Source organism: Chiloscyllium punctatum, chromosome 20, assembly GCF_047496795.1.
Source record: "Chiloscyllium punctatum isolate Juve2018m chromosome 20, sChiPun1.3, whole genome shotgun sequence".
NCBI lineage: Eukaryota > Metazoa > Chordata > Chondrichthyes > Orectolobiformes > Hemiscylliidae > Chiloscyllium > Chiloscyllium punctatum.
Genome location: NC_092758.1, coordinates 37,222,319 through 37,248,945, shown reverse-complemented (window position 1 = coordinate 37,248,945; position 26,627 = coordinate 37,222,319). Strand labels below are relative to the sequence as shown.

The window sequence follows — 26,627 nt, the reverse complement described above, 5'->3', positions numbered from 1 at the left end:
GCTCACTAACTCTATTTCTCTTCCCACACGTGCAGATTTCTGGTATTTGAACCATTTTTTTGTCTTGTCTTAAGGAAAAGTTTACCATTGTTTCACTGCTAATTGGCTTTATGAGCTAATGTCATGACAGTCAGCCTGACTTCTTGGAAGACTACACTGACTCACTCATGGCCCCCTTGGACTAAGATGATAAAAAGACAAACAATTGCTACTTGCAAGTCAATTGCCCAACACCTCTCTATTCCAATTTTCAAGGTAACCTATGAATGGATGAGAAGCACACCTACCTATTTAAGCTTGTTTAACTTTCAAGTTTAAGTAAGCATGTGGAGTATTAGGAATTCACCTGGCTTTCTGCAAGCTTGATCAACTGTCTTGCTCAGCCTCAGAGTTCTCTATTTTACCGTCCTCTCACAACTAAAGGGTTTTACTGGGACATGTGGCTTGACGCTAATGGCTGACCAACAGCATTCAAACAGAGGAATAAATCGAAAAATAACTGACTCCAAAGGCTTAATGAGGACTTTAGTCAAGATTAGATTGGGCGGCACGGTGGCATAGTGGTTAGCACTGCTGCCTCACAGCGCCTGAGACCCGGGTTCAATTCTCTGCCTCAGGCGACTGACTGTGTGGAGTTTGCACATTGTCTGCGTGGGTTTCCTCCGGGTGCTCCGGTTTCCCCCCACACTCCAAAGATGTGCAGGTCAGGTGAAATGGCCAGGCTAAATTGCCCGTAGTGTTAGGTAAGGGGTAAATGTAGGGGCATGGGTGGGTTGCGCTTCGGCGGGTTGGTGTGGACTTGTTGGGCCGAAGGGCCTGTTTCCACGCTGTAATGTAATCTAATCTATATTACCTCCTCTGCAACTTGGAATTCTTTTGTGGTAAAATGCATGACAATATTTTAAAATGTAAATTTTATGAGGTCTTCTTCCCTTTAAATTCATGCGTGTGGTTGTGGATTGGAAACCTTGCAGAATAGATAATAGTGTGACACTAGTGCACAAGTATAATTGCACCTGAAGTGAAGGAGGGATTGGTGTATAGGCAGAATTATTTTCATTCTGCTGGGTTTGCTCTAGATCCTAAAATGGTGAATTTGAAGAATTTAAAGTATGTGTGGACATGTACCTACAGAGGTCATTTTAACATCTAAAACAAAAAGCAATATAACAGACATTTGTTAAAAATTCATTTGAAAAGTTAACCAATTTAACAGTGTTGGTATCAAGGTTATGCTGTTGCTGTTATTAATTAATTAAAAAAGTCTTTTAAAAAAATGAACATTTTATTGTAGCTGCAAATTGCTTCAGAGAAATGATTTATGAAAATATTACATAACATATTTATGAAAATTTTTGAAGATAAATATATTATTAAAAAAAGGATTTCTAACCTGCATGGAAATAATGTATATAAAATTACCCTTACCAAAGTTCAAGCACAATAGCACAAAAGCAGATTGCATCTTGCGACATGCAAATATTTTAACACCAATATGAAACATTCAGGTCCATCAACACAAACTAGCATGTGTATATTGAAGCAAATAAAACTAAAAATTAAATGGAAACAAAAATATGTGGTATTGCAGTTAACATCCCTTTTTGGTTAAATGTTGGGTTATATTCATAACAAGCAAACCAGAAATTAAGACAAATCCACAGAAGCATTTTGCTGAGTGGTACATGCATAGGCTTGCAGTGACTCAACTATAAATATACAATGTCACACAAGCACACATGCAAATACATACACAATTCAGGTATGCACAAACACACATCTACACATTCAGGCACATGCACACATTTACTGATGCATACAAGTACTAATATACACACATACATAGCCACACATGTTCTGCATTTCAAATCTGCAAACTGCTCTGGTAGACTAGTTGTTGCTTCAAACTAGACACCCCACACGCTGCATTTCATTAAAAAATAATGTAAAATGCAATCTCGAGTGTCCTGTTAAAAATTTAGCATTTAACTTTCAAACCCAATCTGAAAAATGTACAAACAAGCAAGAAATATGACATCATAGTGAATAAATGACATGCTATGGGATATGAACATTCAAGTGGAAAAAAAAGATGAGTCACAGAATTCAGAGTTCCTGAAAAAAGTTCTTGCAATGATCAACTGGCTGCTTTGCACATTACTTGCTTTTTTGCAGATTGGCATCTCTGGTAACTGCAATTTCAAATGAAACAGTATTATTTCACTGATAATATTCACATTCAATAATAAATCTCCTCATTGTGTTGTGAAATTTATTACTATCACTATTACTATTTCTATTACTATTTCAAAAGTTAATGTAAGATAAACAATAATGTAAGATAAATAATGTAAGATAAATAAGATAAATATTTCAGGATGTAGTACATACCTTTTCGTAGTCTAGGACTTGGAATCTATAACATAAAAAAAAGTCATCAGTCTTCAATATTGTTTTTTAATCTATATTTATTGCCCATTCTTAACTGCTACCAAGGGCTCTTAAGACCTCATTGCTGTGGGTCTGGAGTCGCATGTAAACCAGACCACGTAATGATGGCAGTTGCTGTCCTTAAAAGGACATCAGTGAACCAGACATATTTTTCCTGACAATCAGCAAAGGTTTCACAATCATTAGACTCTTAACTCCAGGTTACTATTGAATGCAGATTCCACCATCTGCTGTCGCAGGATTCAAACATGGTACCAGAGCATTTCCTGAGTCCCTGATTATAACCACTGGCTCAACACCTACTCATTAAGAAATAGAAGAAATTGCTTTTGTTATACATGGAATTTGATTATATGAAAGAACCTGAATAAGCCTGTATATTGATTTCTGGTGAATCTTGACAATCTACTGTGACTTGTTAATAGACAGTGAAGCTTCTCTGTGACCCACAAAGAGTTTCTCCCCAAAATATTCTACAATGTCAGCCTCTGCATATACGGAGTAACTTTCATTCTCAGTGATTTCAATCTCCATTACGTCAGTTTCACTGCTTTTCTATTCTCTTCATCCCTTTCACAATTTCGACTTTCCTACAGATATTCTCAAACAGCGTCTTTAGCATCATGCTTTTTATAATATCAATCACAGATAAGATCACCTCTGTTCACTTCTGTGCATTGTTCTTGACTTATAACTGCTACTCCCTTCAAAGTTTTTACTTCTGTAGTCACTGATAGAAAACTCTGCCCTAAGTCACTTACAAGTGAACTTTCCAATCTATAACTAGCTTGCCTTTATTTCTACAAGGTAAAAACAATGACTGCAGATGCTGAAAACCAAATACTGGATTAGTGGTGCTGGAAGAGCACAGCAGTTCAGGCAGCATCCAACGAGCAGCGAAATCGACGTTTCGGGCAAAAGCCCTTCATCAGGAATAAAGGCAGGAGCCCAAAGCATGGAGAGATAAGCTAGAGGATGGTGGGGGTGGGGAGAGAGTAGCATAGAGAATATAGCGGAGGAAGAGGTGGGGAGTGGTGCCGGTGTAATTACGGAAGATCAACTGTTCTACATAGCCAACAAAGAGACAGGCATAGCTGGGGCCCATACGTGTGCCCATGGCTACGCCTTTGGTCTGGAGGAAGTGGAAGGATTCAAAGGAGAAATTGTTAAGGGTGAGGACCAGTTCGGCCAAACGAATGAGAGTGTCAGTGGAAGGGTGCCAAACGAATGAGAGTGTCAGTGAAAGTCCCCACCCCCACCCTCCTCTAGCTTATCTCTCCATGCTTCGGGCTACTGCCTTTATTCCTGATGAAGGGCTTTTGCCCGAAACGTTGATTTCGCTGCTCGTTGGATGCTGCCTGAACTGCTGTGCTCTTCCAGCACCACTAATCCAGTATATGCCTTTATTTCTACGTCTGCCACAATATGTATATAACTGCTTACCCATTTGTTCACTTCTGCCTTTGATGCCTCAGAGACCAGTTAAACAATTAGGCCCTTATATTCAAAAACAGAGAATCTTCACCTCTGAACCTGGTGCCTCTCACTTTTGTCGGGACAGTGTGTAATTCATGCACACCTGGTTGCCAGAAGTGGTTGGCCATTAAAATGCTCAGCTACTTCCTTATAAATAAGATTGTGGAATCCTTGGTGTCTGGAACCTGGAGTTTAGACAGTGGACCAGGTAAGAACAAGCCTGTACTCAGCTTATTTGTTTTGGATAACCCAGTGAATCTTTTGGACAATTAAGGTTCACCTTTGGATCTGGTCCTAAGACAATTTTGGGGAGGTAAGGCAATCTTCTGGAGAGGTAATTCCACAATATTTTCATGAAGGTATGCGTGCTTGTGTGTAAAGAGTACATAAACTAATAATTTTTATTTATTCATGGAATGCGGGCATTACTGTCTTGGCCAACATTTATTGTCCATCCCTAATTGCCCAGGAGAAGATGCTGGTGAGATGCTTCTTGAATTGTTGTACTCCTTGGGAGTATCTATAAACTTACCGTGATATCAGGAATGGATTTCCAGGACATTGACCCAGTGACAGGGAAGGAATAACAATATAATTTTAAGTCAGGTTTGTGTGTATCTTGGAGGAGAACTTGGAAGTGGTGGAGATAATGTACATGTAACCCTCTTGTCCTTCTAGAGGATAGAGGTGATAGATTTGTTGTCTAATGGGCTTTCGTGAGTTACCACAGTGTGTCTTGTAAATGGCACTCATATCTGACATCGTACATCAGTGGTGAAGCAGATGAATGTTAAAGATAGTGTGTGAAATGTCAGTCAAGACAGCTGCTTTGTCATGGATGATATTAAACTTTATGAATGTTATTGGAGCAGTTTCCATTCAGGCAAGTACAGAAAATGTCATCCCACTTATGACTTGGTGGACATGTATCAGGAAGTCCCATGGTGAGTTATTCACTGCAGTACTCCACGCTTCAGACCTGGAATTGTTGCCACGGTATTTACATGGCTGGCTCAGTTCAGTTCTTGGTCCATGGCGATGCTCAGGATACTAATAGTGGGGAATTCAGCAACAGTAATGGCATTAATTATCAAGGGGAGATAATTCTCTTGTTGGAGATGATCATTGCTTGGTACTTGTGCAGCACAAGGGATCAAACCCAGCCTGGATGTAGTGCAGGTCGTTCCACAGGCAGTGGCCAGTTTACCCCCAGTTCTCGTGCACTCTGGTTTTGCTGGGGCTCCATGATGGCACACTTGGTCAAATGCTGCCTTCATTTCAAGGATTTTCGCACTCACCTCTGGAGTTCAGCTCTTTTGCCCTTATTTGGATCAATCAGATACTGAGCATCCCTAGAAGAACCCAAGCTGAGCAGCAGTGAGAAGGTTCTTGCTGAGCAAGTGCTGCTTGCTAGCACTGTTGATGACAACTTCCATCACTTTGCTCAACCATGATCAGATGTTTGCTGCATGACTGATTTTTCAAATGGTCAGTTTCACAATAATGTGTCTTTCATGTCAACATTATAATGGGTAGCTCCAACTGCTTACATAATGGAAATGTTTGTTGATATACAGGGTTAATTACCTAAATAAATTGTTTGTTTGCACAAGGAATTGAGCACTTAAATGAAAAGTTATTCTTGTAAGGGATTTGTTGAAGGGATTCCAATGTATTGAATGTTTTCATCCTAATGAATTTTTCTTTTCAATAGTAACAACATCAATAGACACAATTTATTTTCTATCATAAGGTCTGTAAGGTAAAGCTGTATAATAGTTGAGTTGGCAAGGAGAGTGAAGGGGAAAATGTGGTGGGTGTTAAGCATGTTATTTAAATGTAAATTGTTGCAGTGGTTGAGATTGATCTTACATGTTTTTCACCAGAACTAGTGAGGTTACATTCTGCTGGAAGATCATTGACATGTAATGCTGTGTGGAATTATCTGCTCTTGAAAGTGGTGAGCTCAAAAGGCAGGCAGGGACACGGTAGTTCTTCCTTGCCCCCGCTTTGAGCCCCATTAGTGGCCAATTGAGGAACTCCCTACCTACCAGCAGTGTGGAGTATATCTGTTCCCCAGTAACTGCAGCATTCAAGATGGTGGCTCATCACCATTCTAAGAAGGGCAATTAGAGATGGACAATAACTGTTGGCTAGCCAGAAAAATATTCATTGCTTGAATAATAAAAAGGGTGGCCTTTGACTTTAGTTTTGATGCTCCATTATCATATCTTTCAGCATATCATGCGACAGTCAGGAAATCTGGGAAATTTATGTGGTGTAATAAGATAGTAATATTTATGATTGTCTGAAAATAGAAACAAAAGTACGCTATTCAGTCTGCTCCATGATACAATACAATTGTGGCTGTTTGAACACCTCAATTTCTTCTGCACAACCAATTCCATTAAGCTGTATGCCATTGGTATTTGGAAATCTAAAAGACTAAGTCTCCATTGGCTCCTGAGAATTCCAAAGGTTTACAGCCTTCTAAGTTAAAAAAAAATTCTTAATTAAGACCTACATAGCATTCCCCTTATTTATAAATTGCCATCCCCCAGACTCCCTAACTAGGAGAAACATCTTGTCTGCACCTACCCTGTCTGTCTATCCCTTTAAGTATTTTTAAATACCAATAAGATCTCATTCTTTAAAACTCAAGAGAGTACAAGTCCTGTTAACCCAATCTCTTCTCACAGGGCCACCCTTCTTAAAGCAAGTTTGCTAACTCCTCCTATGTCAATAATATCTTTCCTCAGGTAAAGAGATCAAACTGAACACAGTACTCCAATTGCAGTCTAGCCAGGTTTGATGGACCTAGTTTAGCTTTCAATGGCTTATCAACAAGGGCTCATAGGTCTCTTTGTAGCACTGACATCAGAAATTATTTGCCAGAGTCTGTGAAGAGAGAAGAATAGTTTATACCAGACACAGATGCATTGACTCAGTATAGTTTGTATTATAGCATAAGTTTTACAGAAACCTGGAAGAGTAAAATTATAGTCACTCTTATGGAGAAGAAACCTTCCTAATGTATAGCAGACATTCAATACATTGGAATCCCTTCAAAAAATCCCTTACAAAAACAATTTGTGATTTAAGTGCTCATTTCCTTACATAAAAGGCAATTTATTTAAGTGATTAACCCTGTTGGTCAAAAAACATTTCCATTCGGTAAGCATTTGGAACTGCCCATTATAATGAAGACGGATTTAAATAGGATTCAGAGGTGGTACAAAACCATAAATCATTGACTTTTTAAAATCATGATTATTTCATATTTTAGTCAGTCGACAATTTTAACTGTATCAGACCTTAGCTGGGCTGACTCCAAAGCGAAGGATATCTTCACTACTGATCTCCATGCCATTTCGGTTTTCTGATTGTCTTGTAGCTGATAAACATAGAACATAGAACATAGAACATTACAGCGCAGTACAAGCCCTTCGGCCCTCGATGTTGCGCCGATCAAAGCCCACCTAACCTACACTAACCCACTATCCTCCATATACCTATCCAATGCCCGCTTAAATACCCATAAAGAGGGAGAGTCCACTACTGCAACTGGCAGGGCATTCCATGAACTTACGACTCGCTGAGTGAAGAACCTACCCCTAACATCAGTCCTATATCTACCCCCCCCTTAATTTAAAGCTATGCCCCCTTGTAATAGCTGACTCCATACGTGGAAAAAGGTTCTCACTGTCAACCCTATCTAACCCCCTAATCATCTTGTACACCTCTATCAAGTCACCCCTAAACCTTCTTTTCTCCAATGAAAACAACCCCAAGTGCCTCAGCCTTTCCTCATAGGATCTTCCTACCATACCAGGCAACATCCTGGTAAACTTCCTCTGCACCCGTTCCAGTGCCTCCACATCCTTCCTATAGTATGGCGACCAAAACTGCACACAATATTCCAGATGCGGCCGCACCAGAGTCTTATACAACTGCAGCATGACCTCAGGACTCCGGAACTCAATTCCTCTACCAATAAAAGCCAGTACGCCATATGCCTTCTTCACTGCACTATTTACCTGGGTGGCAACTTTCAGAGATCTGTGTACATGGACACCAAGATCCCTCTGCTCATCCACACTACCAAGTAGTCTACCATTAGCCCAGTAATCCATCTTCTTGTTACTCCTACCAAAGTGAATGACTTCACACTTAGCTACATTGAATTCCATTTGCCACCTTACTGCCCAGCTCTGCAACTTATCTATATCGCGCTGTAACCTGCCACATCCTTCTTCGCTGTCCACAACTCCACCGACTTTCGTGTCATCCGCAAACTTGCTCACCCAGCCTTCAAGCCCCTCCTCCAGGTCATTTATAAAAATGACAAACAGCAATGGTCCCAAAACAGATCCTTGTGGAACACCGCTAGTAACTGCGCTCCAAGATGAACCTATACCATCAACTACTACCCTCTGTCTCCTTCCAACCAGCCAATTCCTAATCCAAACCTCTAATGCACCCTCAATGCCATACCTCCGTAGTTTTTGCATTAGCCTGCCATGGGGTACCTTATCGAACACTTTGCTAAAATCCATATACACCACACCTACTGCTTTACCCTTGTCCACTTCCTTGGTCACCTTCTCAAAGAATTCAATAAGGTTTGTGAGGCACGACCTGCCCTTCACAAAACCATGCTGACTATCCTTGATCACATTATTCCTATCCAGATGTTCATAAATCCCATCCCTTACAATTCTCTCTAAGACTTTGCCCACAACATAAGTGAGACTCACTGGCCTATAGTTACTAGGATTATCCCTACTCCCCTTCTTGAACAAGGGAACCACGTTTGCTAGCCTCCAGTCCTCTGGCACTACTCCTGTAGACAAAGAGGACACAAAAATCAAGGCCAATGGCTCTGCAATCTCCTCCCTTGCTTCCCAGAGAATCCTAGGATAAATGCCATCAGGCCCAGGGGACTTATCTATTTTCACCCTTGCCAGAATTTCCAACACCTCTTCTCTACATATCTCAAAGCCATCCATTCTACTTATTCGTGCCTCAGTATTCATATCGACAACAATGTCCTGTTCCTGAGTGAATACTGACGAAAAGTATTCATTCAGTACCTCCCCAATCTCTTCAGCCTCCACAGGCAACTTCCCATTACTATCCTTGATTGGACCTATTCCTACCCTAGTCATTCTTTTATTCCTAACATACCTATAGAAAGCCTTAGGGTTTTCCCTAATCCTACCAACTAAGGACCTTTCATGTCCCCTCCTTGCTGCTCTTAGCTCTCTCTTCAGGTCCTTCCGGGCTACCTTATAACTCTCAATCGCCCCTATTGAACCTTCACGCCTCATCTTTACAAAGACCGCCCTCTTCCATTTAACAAGGGATTCCAATTCCTTATTAAACCACGGCTCCCTCACACGACCCTTTCCTCCCTGCCTGATAGGTACGTACTTATCAAGGACACTCAATAGTTGCTCCTTGAACAAGTTCCACATATCAATTACGCTCTTGCCTTGGAATCTACTTTTCCAATCCACACATCCTAAGTCATGCCTCAACACATCATACTTTCCCTGCCCCCAGCTATAACTCTTGCCCTGTAGTACACACTTATCCCTCTCCATCACGAGAGTAAAAATCACCGAATTGTGGTCACTGTCCCCAAAGTGCTCACCTACCTCTAGTTCTAATACCTGGCCTGGTTCGTTACCCAGAACCAAATCCAGTATGGCCTCACCTCTTGTTGGCTTATCTACATATTGTGTCAGGAAACTCTCCTGCACACATTGCACAAACACTGACCCATCTAACGAACTTGAGCTATAGCTTTCTCAATCAATATCAGGAAAGTTAAAGTCTCCCATAACAATCACCCTATTACTGTCACTCTTCTCCTGAATCATCTTCACAATCCTTTCTTCAACGATTCTAGGACTATTAGGAGGCCTGTAAAAGACTCCTAACAGGGTGACCTCACCTCTCCTATTCCTAACCTCAACCCAAACTACCTCAGATGGCAAATCTTCGTCCATCTTCCTTTCCACCGCTGTAATACTATCTTTGACAAGCAAAGCCACACACCCCCCTCTTTTACCCCCACCTCTGACCCTACTAAAACATTTAAACCCTGGAACCTGCAACAGCCAATCCTGTCCCTGATCTAGCCATGTCTCCGTAATAGCCACAACATCGAAGTCCCAGGTACCAACCCACGCTGCAAGTTCACCTACCTTATTTCGTATACTTCTGGCATTAAAGTACACACACTTCAAGCCACTCTTCTGTTTACAGGCACCCTCCTTTAAGATTGATGCCATATTCCTAACCTCCCTACACTCCAGGTCCTGCACCCTAAAGCTACAGTCTGGGTTCCCATGCCCCTGCAGAGTTAGTTTAAACCCCCCCCAAGAGCACTAGCAAACCTCCCCCCAAGGATACTGGTGCCCCTCAAGTTCAGGTGCAGACCAGTGAAACAAAATATTCTGTTAAGAGCACCATGGCGCATATAGCAGTAAACTGTGTGAATTAAATCTGGCTGTTCAATTCTAGCTTTTCAATTCATTAGGTCTAAAATAATCACATATCAGTAGTTTCAGACAAATCCACACATCTGTATCCACAGATGTGAAACTTGTGCTGTAGTTTTACTTTAATAAGATGCCAGAAGTGTTGTGCCAATAATAATCTAGCTACCTTTCTACATGTTCTGTTTTTAATTCAGACTTCCAATATACTTTGTACTTAGGCTTGTTTCTCTTTTATGCTGATAAAGATATGTTATTGAGACATATCTGGAAGTGCATGTATGTTTCAATTCTCTAACTTGGAAAAAGCTAGAAATCAGACAGTATTGAAATAAAGCTTAATAAGGTACTTTTCTTTTCAAATTATTTGTCTGCCCGGTTTAATCTGCAAAATGTATCACTACATTTGTACTGTACACCATTCTTTCATTACATAGCATGATATGTTGTGAATTTTTATTCTTATGCAAACCAGTCCTTACCAATAGGCTGCAGAACCTTGTTAACAGCATGGATCACACCATTAGTTGCCATCAGGTCAGAATCTATAACTGGAGTTTTGTTTACGTTGAGAACATTTCTTTTCTGAAAGAGACCACATGATAATTCTGTTTATTCAGAGTATCAGCCTAAGTGATGTAATGACAGCATGGAAATGATAAGAAACTGAGTGTGTTATACTGAATAAATGCTGACCCAGCCAGAGGTTCCCTCATTCCACAAGTGAATAGAAAAATCTTACTGTTCCGATTTCCAGCTTAGCTCCATGCAGGGTTTTCAACAGCACCATCTGACTGGCAGCACCACCACTAACCAAGATTTGTTCAGCAATATGGTATTTCAGCAAACTTGGGTCACCTGATGGAAAAAGAGAAGTGAAGAAACAACTAAGTAATCCAAAAAATTAACAATTGGGTTTGCTCAACCAAGAAATGCTTATTTTAATTAATGCTATGTCAGTTGAGAAGAATTGTTGCTACAAATTCAAAACTAACAGTTCATCCATTTCCACGGCTTTTAAAAAGATGCATATGTTTGATTGAATAAAGATGGTAATCAATCATCCAGTGTAAATCCACTTGTTATGAATATAGATTATATGTTTATAAGTTACACATTGTGCAATTAATGGAAGAAAATCTGGTGTATTTCATTGCCACGGTTGAACACTGTTGTGACATTTGATGCAAATTTATGTTATGTTAGATGGGACAGAAACATTCTTTTGATAATCTATTCTGGTATCTTCTGCAGTGCCTGGCTATACTCCAGCAACTTCTAGTAGAAATTCCTTCCTTCAAAAGTAAAATCCTGCCATTTGCTGTCAGCTTTTTTAAAACCATTCTTATGTTGTAGACATTAATTGTAAGCATTGGATTTATTGCAGAGGAAGGTTGGCTCTCTTCTTGAACTGAATTAAACTGATGGTATTCCCATACATGTCCTTGAGGGGGTGGAGGTTGTGTGTACATAAATATTGTCAGAGAAGCTTTGGCTAATATACTACCTGTAGCCACCCCACTATGACTGCAGTGGATGCAAAGATTAATTCATGAAGTGCTAATCAAGTGGATAATTTTGCCTTGAAGCTTGTTATACGTTGTTGGGAGCTACATCGATCCACGGGAGAAGAGAGTATCCCAGTTCACTTCTGACCTTTTACCTCAAGATGCTGCAAAGGTGTGTGGTGTTAAAAGCACACTCGTCTGCCTCCGGCCAGATGTAATAACTTCAGCATTTATGTGGTCTTTTCAACTGAATGCCTGGTCAATGATAATACCAAGGGTTTCTGTGGTGTGACAATCAGCAATGAAAACGCTTGCCTTTTCAAAGGCACTCTGCTGAGGTTGAGGATAACTTGCATTCACTTTGGTTCAAGGAGTTCTGAGATGGTTGCTCAGTCCTTTGTAATCTGCACAGGTGGTGCAAGAACAATTGTGTGGATGAAGTGTTTGTGGACACTCTCCAAGGTCTCAACTTTGCCTCTGCAAAATGTCAACAAAGTTTCTTAATGTATCCAATGATTTACCAAATAAACTTGCTCCAATTTCATTTGTCACAATCCATGAGTTGGTAGGGAGGTTTGAGCACATCCCAAAAGCATTTATTCTATCCTTCTCAGCACCTCCTGTCACGATTGAGTTCAGAGTATGCTGCTTTGATAATCGGTATCATCATTTGTCTGCACATCCTGCCCAGCAGAGTTGATTTTGAGTAATAAGTGAAAGCCTTTGATTCTGTCATTTGCAAAGGCTTATGGTGAATACTCTTCAAATTGAACTTCAGTAAAGCATTTGACAAGGTTCCGCGCTGTACAGCTCAGTGACTCTATTGCTGTATAATCAGAGGTGATCTCATTGAACATACAAGATTCTGAATAGGCTTGAGAATATAGACACTTACACAGAGAGTAGTTCATATATGGAGTGCACTTCCAGAGGACTCCATATATGGGGTACAAAGACAACATTTAAAAGACATTTGGATAAGTATATGAATAAGAAATGTTTGGAATGATATGGACCAAGCACAGACAGGTGGGACTAGTTTAGTTTGGGATTATGGTCAGCATGGACTGGTTGGACTGAAGGGTCTGGTTCCATGCTTTATGACTCTATGACTCTATGACTGTCCTCAGAAATATTTCACTGTCCTCCAACTACGCCACAAGCTATGATCTTTATCAGTAGAACTTCCACAGATCTTATTTTAGTGAAGACTGGGGTCAAACCCACTCTCTTCTCAGCTTCCTCTCTGCGATACTGAACGTCACTTCCGGCAAGGTTTGAAGTTAACTTAATTGCAATATCATTAATTGTAATGGAAAAATGATTAGAAAAACTATTGCCTGCCACTTGTATGATACGATGTTGCTTGGCACTTATCAACCCACATTTATTTTATGCATTAAGCTACAAGGGAACACAATATAATACTGAATTAGAGAAACCAGGACAAATAGTCAAAAGTCTGAAATTCCTGAAAATATAACCATCCCTCAAATTCACATAACTTGCTGCTAAGTTTCTTGGTCACTGTCAAACTGGCTCTGAAAGGATGTTGACTGCTAAGATACATTCAGTGAGAAAGATGGTACAAGCATTGATTCACTTAAAAATTTATATCCAACTTTCCAAATCATGTAGCATAATGTAACTGATGAGGTACAGTGTCAAAAAAGCTTACCCTTGGTCATCACAGCAGAATATAATCACACACCTAAAGTACATAGTCCTGTATAGCTTCATGTGATTAAATTAACAGGCTGTGATAATATACATTATTTAAAGCAGTATCATTACTCAAAACCTTTAAACTAAGAAGTAGCATATTGCTGCATGCTTCCCAACAAACGGTCTATTACTGGTTAATCTTCAGTGGGTTGTCCATTTCCAAAAAGTGGGTGCAATTTTCCTCAACCTGTTGTTTAGAAATTGTGCATTATTCAGGAAGAAATTTAGTTGGAATGAAAATGATAAACGTCAGACTACGCATACTCATGGTGGTGAATCTGGTGATGAATTTACTGGGGAAAAGTGCTAATCCATCTACTTCAGAAAATCTGTTGATTAATGGGTTTGCAAATTGTGAACAGGTAAGCTAACTAGCTGTCAGCACCACAAAACCTTCTAAACAGAGGTAAGGAGTCTACCCAATATTCCAGTTTCAAAGTGAGATGAGATGCTGTAGGTTTTACCCATGATTCTGTTCTGTTCCCTGCTCGGTAGAGCCAAGATAGCCTCATTGGTGGGTGCAAAGACTGTAAATGCACCGGGCCTGTTGAGATTTTCAGTCAGTCCTGCTGTCTGGATGGCTCCAACAAACATACTGCAACAATTTTAAAAACATTTATTCAGTGAAATATTCTAATTGACAGATTTGTTTTCTTAATTCTTTATTCAATTCACAAATGGAATTAGCAACATAAAATGCACACTTTATTTTGTTAAGATTTTTTTTCTTTCCGTGTTATCTCCTGTTTCTCTTTAATACAGATAATTTCTAATCAACATGTTCAGAGATGACATTACACACCTCAAGACTTGAACACATATCTCCTGCCCAGAGGTAGGGACACTACCATTGCACTACAAGAGACCACTTTCTCTATGCCAACTGTTCCTCTATGCTGTATGTTATTGGGAGATTGAACAGTTACTAAATCTCCCATCATTGTCATTGTGTAATTGACCAAGATCCAGAATGATTATTGGAATGGCTCACTCCTTTTTTTACGGCATTCCTTTGTCATTCATGTGGCTCATTAGTGTACTGGGGTCTTTGCCAATAGATGGCGAGGGTGGGGAAGAGCACTGTGCAGGAGAACTATCAGCCCTTGTATTATCTTCCACTGTAGGGTCTTTGGCATGGGGGTGAAGACTGAGGCCATGAAGAGAGGGAAAGAGTAGACAGAGAAGTTTGAACCTCTGAAGAGTTGACTGCAGTGTTAAAGGAGCAAAAACCATAATAGAGTAGTCAGAATCTCTGTGGGTGAGAGCAAGTGAAACAAGCATTCGCATGTGAGAGGAAGATCATTTCGGGAAAGCAAGGTTGTGATGACACTCTGTGGTCTGGATGTCAAAACTTTGTTGAAGAGAATTAATAAATTAACCACAAACTAACCACCTCTTCTGAAGGAAGCAAGGCATCTGTGCTCCCACTATTCTGCAATGAACCCTGCTACTTGCTGATTATAGAAGAGGAATTCAGCTCATGATGTTTTCCTGGTGTGTTTTAAATGACTTGGTTTCTGTGGGTTAAGCTTTTCAATGAATGCACATAAAGATTTATTGCCAAAGGAATAAAAGATCACTGTTTCAAAGCAGAAGTGCAATATGTGTGCTTAAATATCATGTTATAACCATAACATATTACATGGAGATATGGATTAGCATGGGACAGATCCTACCACTCGGGGATCAGTATGTGTGTGCGACATGCATTGTATTATTTCAGGGTTCTTCAAAAGACTTCCTGTATTCTTCTATTTGCAGAAGGCACTCAAGTTGCAGATGCGCATTCACTGCTGTAGGAAAAAAGCAGCTTTGGCTTAATTGCTGTATACCTGAAGCGATCATCAGCTTTCAGAATGTCCATAATTGTACCAGCTGGAGGAGTCAGTATTTTGTCCATTATCATCATTGAACCATATCTCCCTCTTCTGTCATGTGCAGCAATACATGAGTTTTCAACGCATAAAGCCTTAAAAAGATGAGAGTACTTGATGCATCAGAAGGCATTTTTTTAATCCAAAATTATATTCTATACCTTGACTTCAGATCATATTCTAACAATGTCCTATCTTGAAAGAAGGGTTGTACTTCACTTACAACTAACTTTGGATTATTACCAGTAGTTGTGTTGGGAGAAAAAGTGATTTATCTCTATTGAAAGACAAAGTTTTCCATTTGATGATTTTTCTTACAAGCACTGGGAGTGGTATCTGCAAATGCCAGTGTGAATTGAAACAAAATGTTTTACTCTGTGGAAAGCTGTTCGTCTGGGAGTTTAATAGGACCAGGCTATGCTGGTGACTGCAAAACATTTACCACTGAAGTATAATAATTCATACATAAATCCATTTGCAAAAGCTGAGCTAAACTTTTCATCTTGCACATACAGCTATTTAATATATAATGATTTATTTTAGTGCGCATAAATCTTTGTATCGGTATGTACATTCCTGATGTTTATTAAGGTTGACATTTATATATATACACAGATGTGTCATGCTGCAATGGAGTCTGTTATTTATTCAGCCAAAACTGGCTTCATAGTCAATCAACTGACTTACATTTTAGTGTTGGTTTTAGAAAGTTTCTGGCATTTACAGGCAAATCTTGGAGTAACCATCTGGTTCAAAATGTGTTAGATATCAGACCTTAGCAGGAATGCTTCCAACTATTATTCTTCAACACAGTCAAATAGATGAAAAATAAAACATTGAAAATATACATACATTCCGGTACATAAAGACTCTCAGTTTTTTGCCACTCAGAGTATCAAGTGTCTGCCCATGATATAGATATTTGGAGGACAGCTGATCTTTCACAATGTGATCCAGCAGTAGATTCCTCACATCTTCATTTATAACTGGAGATTCCTCTGTAGAAAACACAGCACAACACTCTTAAGAATAAGTAATTCACTTTAAAAATTTTAATGTTGATCCTGTTCAAACTTTCTTCTTATGTAGCAAATTGATAAATAAATAAAGGATTTCAGCAACACCCTGCAACATTGCACATTCATTTCATATAGAATAAACGCCGTAGCATTGAATTTCAAACACTAAATAGACTATTATGGAGTGATATTGTTAAAGTATACAGGGTCAGAAAATCTATTCGGCTAAGGAATAAGATGTGCCAGTAGATGTCCCGTTAAAGAGATGGAGAGATCTGCTGAAATCAGGCTGAATAGTAAAGTGGTCACAAGAATTTATTTTTGAGAAATAAAACAGTTTCAGCATAAAAAAATATGAGACAGGGTCTGTTTAGATGAATTCCGCATTGTTATTAATCATTAAAGTGGTAAATATATGTTTCCACTGGAAACAGATCCTTGATTGATATATAGAATGATCCTAAATGATGCTCCTTCTAGCCATTGGATTACTTCAGCAATTGTGCAAACATTCAGCACCATTGTGACTCCTTAAATACTGAATGTCCAAAAGCAACATGATCTGGAGAATATCCAGGCTTAGCCTGACCAGTGGCAATAACTTTTTGTCACACAAGTGCGAGGCAATGACCACCTACAATGAGAGAAACTAACAATTTTCCCTCAATTTAGTGGCAGCAACATCACTGATTGTCCCATTATCAACATTCAGAGGGTTACCATTGACTAGAAGTGGAAAATCAGAGGCTACAAATCCTGCAGCGAAAACTCACCTCCTGACTCCCCAAAGCTTGAATATTGTGCAAATATCAGTGAAGATCGCAACTTCAGAGCTTATAATGGAAAGCACATGAGACTACCCTGAGGAACTCCTGTGGAGATGCCCTGGAACTAGCCTCCACCAACCTTTGTGCCTCCACCAACCTTAGTGCCTCCAACCAGTTCAGAGTTTTCCAATTCCTACTGACCCTGGATTTTGGTAGGAGTCCTTGATGTCAAACTCGGTCAGCGCAAATACTCCTACCTGACCTCTGTCATCCAGCTCTTTTGCCCATATCTGAACCAAAGCTTTAATGTCAGGAACTGAGTGCCTGGCAGAACTGAAACTCAGTATCAGTAAGTAGGTTATTGCTAACTAAGTGCTGCTTGAAAGCACCGTCAACGACCCTTTCCTTCACTTTACTGATGATTGAGAGTAGACTGATGGGGCAGTAATTGGCTATGCAGGGTTTGTCCTGCTTTTTGTGTACAGGCCAAACCTGGACAATTTTATACATTGCTTGGTAGGTGACAGTATTTATGTGGAATGGGTTGGATAGGGGCACAATCAGTTGTAGAGAACAAGTCTTTATTACAATTGCTCGAATCTTAAGTTCAATAGCCTTTCCAGTATCCAATGCCTTCAACTGCTACAATTTGCTAAGTACCTTGTTTGTGAAGCTGAAGTGCCTGCCAGTTTCAGATGGGAAATCTATTTGAATATATAAATTAGAGTCCAATGGGATGGAGAGAGCACTGATTGCAACTTTGAGGAATAACTGAATACATTTGTATTGTTCATGCTCTGGTCATTTACAACAGTCCATTATTTGAGTGACAAAACAATAGTGCTAATCAGGCTCACAAGAGGCATTTCAAAAATCATCCCAAAAACCATTTTTATATTTGAGAAATCGGAACAAACAGGAATGATCTTCCTAACCCCACCCAAATACTTATCCTGCATATGCATACAACCAAGGAATCCTCCTGCCTCCCAACATCATCAACAGCCACCAGTGTTGACCAGTATCTCATTGGAACCAGCCAGATCTCCCTTCACCATGAGGGCATCAAGTAGTTTAACACATCCTGAAAATGTGGCCTGGGATTTATTTTCTTGATTTGTTCTTGTCATGTGGGCATTGTTAAGGTAGGCCAGCATTTATTGCCAACTTTTAACTGCCCTTGAGAAGGCATTGGTGAGCTGCCTTCTTGAACCATTGCCGACCAAGTGGTCTAGGTACGTTTAGAATGTTGTTATGAATGGAATTCCTGGATTTAGCTCGAGCTACATTGAAGGAATGGTGATTCAGTTCCAAGTCAGGATGGTAAGGAATATGGCAAAGAGCTGGAAGGTAGTGATGGTAATATGCATTTTCAAACCTTCTGGCTGATCGAGGTCATGGGTTTGATTTTGTTGAAAGTGGCTCGGTGAACCACTACATTGAGTCATGTCAATGATGCTAATTCTCCTAAGTTGTTCTGGTCATGCTGTGTCAGCACAATTAATACTGTGACTTTCCCAAAAAAGGATGCAGTTCCAAATCTCAATTTGAATTGAAACATGACATTCAAGCTAAATTAACTTTAAAATTACAACTCTCCGCCTGTCTGATATGTGCTTAACTAATACAAAATTATGAAGTAGAATTAAATTAATGAACCAGTTTAGACAGGTTATGATACAACTCCATGCTTATCATACTGAGATTGGACTTGAACCTGACTTTCTAGCCAGAAGTAGGGACACTACCATTGCATCTTAAGATCTTAAATTCTGCTTTATCATTTAATGTTTCTTTAATACAAGGAATTTCCATGAATATCAACTTTCAATATGTAACATATGTAAATTTAACTAATGATACAAACATAAAAGAAGTGTCAGTTCTAAGTCCAGACAAAATATTTGAAATGTGTCAAGTAATAGTTCCCATGTCATCTATTCCGAACAATATATTACAAAGCACTCTGCTATGAGTATTGCTGAAAAGATACTTATTGTCAAAGGTCTTCATCTTGAACTCATCAGGACAATTCACAAGAATTGTCATCAGTCATCATCACCACAGGTGCATTCTCAACAGAAATACCTCGAACAAACAGAGCCCACTTGCTCAGCAATCAGGACACAAGACTCATACAGTTATTTTCCCTTTGTTATTTCTTGTGAATGTCCTGCTGAGTGCATGATAAACACCATTCAATTTTTCAGCAATATGCAAAGCCTGTACATCAAGTAACTATTTTAACTGAGTTATTGCAAAAACTAAGCAATTTAAATTCACTGATCAACTGGTAGTAACAATGAAATTACAGTCACTAATATGGATTGGTAGAGATGGAAAATGTTTAATTGTTGCTAGATCTTTTTATTTTCATTATATAGAACCGTCAGTTTGATAAGGAGTGTTCTTATTTGCGAGACCAGTAAAATACTTCCTTGTGAACTACAAAACCTGGTTGCACTGATCCTTGAACAAGAAAACATACACTGAGCAATTTAACATTTTGTCTTGTTTCTTTGATAACTATGCTTGGCTGAATGAGTGTAAAAGAAAATGACATTATTTAGATTTTGAATATAGATTGACAATGTATAGATTAAGTTTACCTGTGAATGCCACATCCTGAGGAGCAAGTAATGTTAAAGGCTCTCTGCTTTCTAAATGGGAGATCAGACCAGCTTGAGTGAAGAGGTCACCAATCTTGGTAACACCAGGCTTATGAGTCAACTCTAGAAGGGTCTTGGCTGTAAAACAGTCAATATAGTTAAGTCTGTTAGAATAAATGGAGCAGCAAGTCAGTTAGATTCTTTTAGGGTTGCATGTTTAAATATAGGAAGATCTTTTTCAAAATTAAAAACAGGCTGGTATGGTGGATCAGTGGTTAGCAATGCTGCATCACAGCGCCAGAGACCTGGGTTTGATTCCAGCCTCAGGTAACGGTCTGTGTGGAGTTTGCACATTCTCCCAGTGTTTGTGCGAGTTTCCTCCCACAGTCCAAAGATGTGCAGGTTAGTTGAATTGGCCATGCTAATTTGCCCATACTGTTAGGTGCATTAGCCAGAGGGAAGTGGGTCTGGATGGGTTACTCTTCGGAGGGTTGGCGTGGACTTATCAAGTCAAATGGCCTGTTTCCAAGAGCTCTTAGCTCTTACTCAAAATTCCATTCCCTAACTACCAACTCCGAACCATTATCTGGCAACAGACTGAGATTAAGCCAATCTGTTCACAACTTTCTTCAGAACTAGGGGTCACTGGAGCCAATATGTAGGGAATCTAATCTAATATTTTTACCAGTTTGTATTTTCCCTCCAGTTGTCAACATACTGCAGATGTATTAATTAATTAAAACACACAGCTCCAAGAATTGAGTCTTTTATTTTTGTGGGTTTAAAAACTGTGGACTGCAAGGAGAAAGAACCAGTTTTAAAAACTGGGATTTATTAGGATAGCTATATTCTAATTATTGAAAATAAATAATTTTTTTAGACAGAAATCTGAAGTTCTCCACCATCTATCAATCTTGGTCTGAAAGTAAGGTACGTTTGTGCATTATGCGTCTCAAACAAAACTAACTTTTGGTTCGACTCTGGGAATTGCAGGGCTTGACTAATGGCATGCTACCCCCATGGATTGTAACACAATACAGATGTTACGCATAGTTATTGCTTGTTCATTTACTGAGTTACAGCTTTAATCAGAATAAAAACTGCATAAATGCCTAAATCCAAAATTATGCTTTACTGTTGATTGTGAAGCAGTGAAAAAACTGAAATTAATAGCATAACGTTAAAGTTTTCAAACACACTGAACAATATCTGAAGCAAACAAAATATATGAAAGAAATAAATTATCTGGCTATCAAACTGATTTTGTTGATAATTACAGACAAGTTTTACTCATGACAGAAAAAAGACAATTCAACTGAAAAGCTAATACAGACTGGGCAAATAAGCATCTGAAAGCTATCTTAGGGTCAGAATTCAAAAAATAAATCAGAGCAGTGGAAGAAGTTGTTCAAAAGTAACGAAAGATAAAAGAGTTTGTGAACTCTATACAAAGTCATAATATAAAAATATATGGCAAGCTCTAATGCACCCATTCTCCCTTCTTGACTCCTCCACCTTTAGTAAAATTATCCCACTGCTTAGCCAACATCTAGTGCTACATGAGCAAGTAATTCATCCCATTAAATATTGTGAAGATTGAAGTCACTGCTCTCAGCTCTTGCTCAAAATTCCATTTCCTAACTACCAACTCCATACCATTATCTGGCAACAGACCGAGATTAAGCCAATCTGTTCACAACCTTCTTCAGAACTAGGGGTCACTGGAGCCAAAATGTTAAGTCTGCTTTTTTGCTACAGATGCTGCCAGACCTGCTGAATTTTTCTAACAATTTTTGTTCTTGTTTCTAATTTCCTGCATCCACAATTCTTTTGGTTTTCTTTTCACAACCTTACTCTCACATCCGACACTGAGATGATGTTCAGACTTCAGATTTGTGTATCTTTAAGTTAACCTATTTTCATATCTGTAACATCGCCCCTTTTTGCCTTTGTCTAAGCCTATCTGCTGTTAAAGCTTCAACCTGTCTTTGTTCCTCTTGAATAAACCATTCCAATGCACTCCTGGCTTATCTCTAACAATCTGTATTCTGTAATTTTGAGAATCTCCAAAACTCTGCTCCCTGTTTTAGATGCAGCAGGTTTCTATTTGACTATTACCACTGTATACGCTGATCTACACAGTTAAGTCGAATTTGGATTTTAAAATTCTTATCCTTGTTTGTAAATCCTTCCATGTCATTGCCCCTTCCTCTTTCTGCCATCTCCACCAATCCCATGATCCTCTGAGATGCGTGTGCCTCTAATTCTTGCCTCTTGTGCATCTCCAAAGAAGATTGCTCCCCCATTGGTGGCTGATCCTTCAGTTACCTAGGCCCCAAACTCTGGAATTCCCTTTATACACTTCTTTACCTCGATGTAAAAACAACTTTTTGCTGCTATAGTAGCAATAAGGGTGGATTTTATACTTATTGGCTTTGAATTGGGGAAAAATATAGCCTTTTGAAGTTTGCTTAAATGGACAATTTTTAAAATAATATTGAGGAAAAGCAAAAGCGGTTGACCTTTTATTTCAGTAACTCCACAAGAAGAATTAAGTGGAACCATTTGTCATCTTGAAATGTTGTAATTCTTAGGGGCTTCAATTTTGCAGTGTTAATACCAAAGATGTGAACTAAGTATTGAAAAATTGGCAAATGATTCCATTAGTTTGTCTCCACCCAGTAGAGTTATTGATTCTATATATACTGGTTTATCAGATAAAATTCTGATTACATTGCAATGTTTTCAAAGTGAAATGATTCAATTTTATCTGATATTTATTTAAACTGACTTAAGATCATATATGCCTGGATATTCAAAGTTGTATTATGAAGGAATGCTGTCCAGTGTTACTTCAACAACAATCAATATATAGAGACAGAACTTAAAGTCAGTGAGACACATTCCAGACCATCATAATTCCATTCCAAACATTTTATGTTTTGGGTAACATATGTAGTTACTTCCCTAGTTATGTAGGAAAATCTTGTAAGTATGATGTATATTTTTTCAGCCAGACTAACTGTTAATGCTCCATGTTCTATCATCTAAACTCACTAATGCTTTCTTTAAATTTGCAATCACATGATTAAAAAAAAAGATCAATTGTCTTTAAATATGTTATTGCAACTCTTGTGATAAAAATTCCACCTACGTTTCCTGCATCTTTTCCTCACGGATCCAAAAGATTTTCATTGCTGGACAGAGAAAGTTTTATTAAAGTCTTTAAATTTAATTTCTGGAAATCTGGGTCCAGCTTCAGCAACCTAATTTAGTGATTTTGAGAACTGTATGATGTTGCATTTCGATGTTGGTGGATTTGGAGATAGCTGTGATACTGAACGCATTCTCTGAGGCAGAAAGCTGCTATCAGTTGTCATAATTGAGAGGATCAGTAATTGATGCAACTCTTGCTGCACAACATTTAGGCTTGAGCTATTATTCACACCACAGATGTGTCAACCAATGAATTTTACATGACAGAATATGATCATTTCCTTTTGCTGATTGCCCCGCCATGATATTCCAAAATTATAACTGTCCAGAAACTTAGTTGGAGCAGCCACATAACTACTATGGCTCATATGATAGGACAGAGATTTGGAATTATGCTATGACTAACTCACCTCCTGACCACTACAAATCCTGTCCATTATCCAAAAATAACAAAAACACAATTGTTCCATTTTAAGCAAAATCATTCTCGCAGACTGATGATACACTCTGTTGTAGTTCTATTCTATGACCTTTGGGGAAAACAACTTTGGTTGTGACAGAAACAGTTAGAGATTGTATTTTCATCAGGGAGTACCATAAGACATAGGAGCAAAGTAGGCCATTCAGCCCATCGAGTCTCTTTGCCATTTAAAGAAATCATGGCTGATGGTGGTTCAACCTGAGAGTCACCAAACCTCAGATGAGGACAGAGATTGAAAAGGAAGGTCATTCATGGTAACTTCAGTCTGTTCAAGAATTAAACCCATGCTGTTGGCATCATTGTGCATAGCAAACCGACCGTTCAGTCAACTGAGCTAACTGACCTCCTTATCAATAATTGTGTTTACATATGTAACATTGACTCTTACATATATCCTTACAACAAGTTCCTTCAGTATTGAACATTAATGAGAGACAACCAAAATATGTTGGACTGCTGCTTACCAGAATCAGGGATCAGTAGCTCATCAACCATATGAATGACCCCATTTGTTGTTAGTATGTCCTTGTTGGTAATGATAGTCTTGCCATTGATTGTCAGACTGTCACCACTACAGCCTACCTCCAATGTTGAACCTTCTAAGGTTTCCATGGGTGCACCTGAGATGATGGCTTCTGCACATTGTACTTTTTTCAGAATATGGTAATTGAGTAGAGCTATGGAAATAATGCAGTGACAACTTTTCACTCATTTGTTGCTAAATTTTTAAAATTCCTTATTCTTAGATATTCCCAACAGACATATATATACACACACACAATTCAGTAAAATAAATATACAGTGGAACTTATTGGCAGGACTCTTGTCCCCGAGTCAGATGTTGTTGATTCAAGCACCATTCCAGGACTTGAATACATAATCTAGGCTTCAATATAGTTTTGTCATACGACTGATTACAATAGTCCCTATAGACAACAATGTGAATTAAAATGAGACTGAATTTGACTATAATGCTTTTTCTTAATTGAATAGATTGCCAACATTCAGTGTCCAAGTGTGTGCATTCAGAATGTATACATTGGCAAGGTAACAGACTCATGACCAAAGTTAGAGAATGTGAGATTAGAGGATGCATAAAAGAATAGTGATAAGCCAAGTTTAATATAGAAAAGAGAGAGAGTAGGGTACAATAGTAATTTCTCAAACAAGCCAAAGATTTAAAATGGTGTTCCACCATGTACTTAATAACATTTGCAAAACTGATTTAAATTCAGAGATTATATTACATTTTCAAAATTTGTCGATGTCATCAAATTGGGATGATGTTAGTACAGGAAAATAATTGGAAAATAAACTGCAATATATGTACATGAGAGGTGGCAGGTTTCAGCATGAGAAGTGAGAAGGGTACATATTCTTGAAAAATAAATGCCTAAAAGATACAAGATCAAAGGACTTTGGAGGACAAATGCTCAATTTACTAACAGTAATGATGTAGACTAAAAATGCCATTAAAATAAATGATATGGTTGCGTTTTAACAAAAATAGAACTAAAAGCAGAAAATTTATGCAAAACATGCATGAATCTTTTTGGAGTATTCTGAATTGTTCTGGCATACTTTAAAAAGAAGTTCAAGGGGCACTGATGAAGGGACAAATAAGAATTTTGACGATAGCATTAAAACTGAGGAGATACAATTGTCAGATATGCTTGCACTATTTGCTCTAGGAAAAGAGAATTCTTAGAGCGAACTTAATGGAAATCTGTGAGAATATGAATCACTTTGTTAGGGTTGAGATAGAGAAGATGTATTCATATGTGGTGAAACCAGAACTGCATAAGCTATTTAGGCCAACTCGTCACATTAATCACATAGTTAAGGTGAAGGGCAAACAGATGACAGGCATTGATTGATTGTAAATAGTATCATCTGTGCAGGAAGTTTGTGGCACAGTGGTAGTGTCCCTTCCTCTGAGTTAGGAAGGCTATGTTCAAATCCAACTGCTTCAGTGCAATGTCACAAGATTCATTTAGCCGGTTGATTCAAATATCTACAACTATTTGCTTCAGGAAACTACAGACGGATAATAAATGTGAGGACTATGTCTTGAAAGTAAGCAATGTAGTCCCACTTGCTCCAGACATGTGTAATAACATCTGACAGGTTGATTAGAAAACATCTAGGAGTCAAAGGCTCCTGATGTGGGAGTCCTCCCCTTTACTATTGAGGATTTGATATGGAGTGTATTGCATCCAATAGTCACACATAATAGGAATTATGTATTAGTTCACCTGTATTTTCTGCATGCACTTTTCACAAAGCTGGTCCTTTTTCTCAAAGTTACCGTGTCCTTGATTTTTTTCAGAGGGGTCGTTATATCGCCCAGGCTCCATTGAGTTGTGCAGAGACAAATGGCTTATTGGGGCCCTTTTTGTTTACCCCTAAACAAATGATACCTCAGGATAAAAGCTTTCATGTTTTAGAAATAATTTGTATAAGAAAGGGGAATGGCCAGTCTTGGTAGCTGAGGTTTTTGGGTTCCGTTGCAGCAGGAGATGTGTGAAATGAGCTGCTGGACTTCTCTCTCTCTCTCCTTGCAAACTGTAAGCCTTTGCTTGATTTTACTTTTTGTGCTAAGGGGTGTGTGTATTGGGACTGTTGCACGTGTGTTATGGAACAGCATCATTAAGTTGGGTAAGTTATAGGATAAGTTATGTGGTATTCTGTTTTCTGTTCTTTGTGTTTCATTCCGTAATTTTGTAAATAAATTTTGTTTGTTTAAAACTTGGCAGTCAATCCAGCTAATTTATGCTGGGAATATCTACTATATACCTAACTAAACAAATAGCATAGTTACGGTCTGGGCTACCTGCTTAAAGAGGTTTTGAGTGGTCTGGCCTAGTCCATAACACACTAAAATGGAGTCACATTTCATTTTTTCAATGGATAGCCATTAAAGGTTTGTCTTTACTTCAGTCCCATGGTCCTAATCTCTTGCTCGCTGCTGGCCGGTCAAGTCAGAGGAACTCCT

General features: G+C 38.8%; 1 protein-coding gene across 1 annotated transcript in view; it reads right to left on the bottom strand.

Moving 5' to 3' along the window:
• Nucleotides 1-1,266: 1,266 nt before the first annotated feature.
• tgfbi (transforming growth factor, beta-induced) overlaps nucleotides 1,267-26,627 on the bottom strand; it is a 65,663-nt gene continuing 40,302 nt past the window's right edge. The window contains exons 8-17 of the mRNA XM_072590699.1: nucleotides 24,097-24,309; nucleotides 19,936-20,073; nucleotides 16,393-16,538; nucleotides 15,499-15,635; nucleotides 14,131-14,261; nucleotides 11,176-11,291; nucleotides 10,916-11,018; nucleotides 7,242-7,321; nucleotides 2,392-2,416; nucleotides 1,267-2,192 (exon numbers count right to left, since the gene is read on the bottom strand). Coding sequence (XP_072446800.1) covers nucleotides 2,158-2,192; nucleotides 2,392-2,416; nucleotides 7,242-7,321; nucleotides 10,916-11,018; nucleotides 11,176-11,291; nucleotides 14,131-14,261; nucleotides 15,499-15,635; nucleotides 16,393-16,538; nucleotides 19,936-20,073; nucleotides 24,097-24,309 — 1,124 coding nt within the window. The 3' untranslated portion in view covers nucleotides 1,267-2,157. The remainder of the gene's footprint in view (nucleotides 2,193-2,391; nucleotides 2,417-7,241; nucleotides 7,322-10,915; nucleotides 11,019-11,175; nucleotides 11,292-14,130; nucleotides 14,262-15,498; nucleotides 15,636-16,392; nucleotides 16,539-19,935; nucleotides 20,074-24,096; nucleotides 24,310-26,627) is intronic.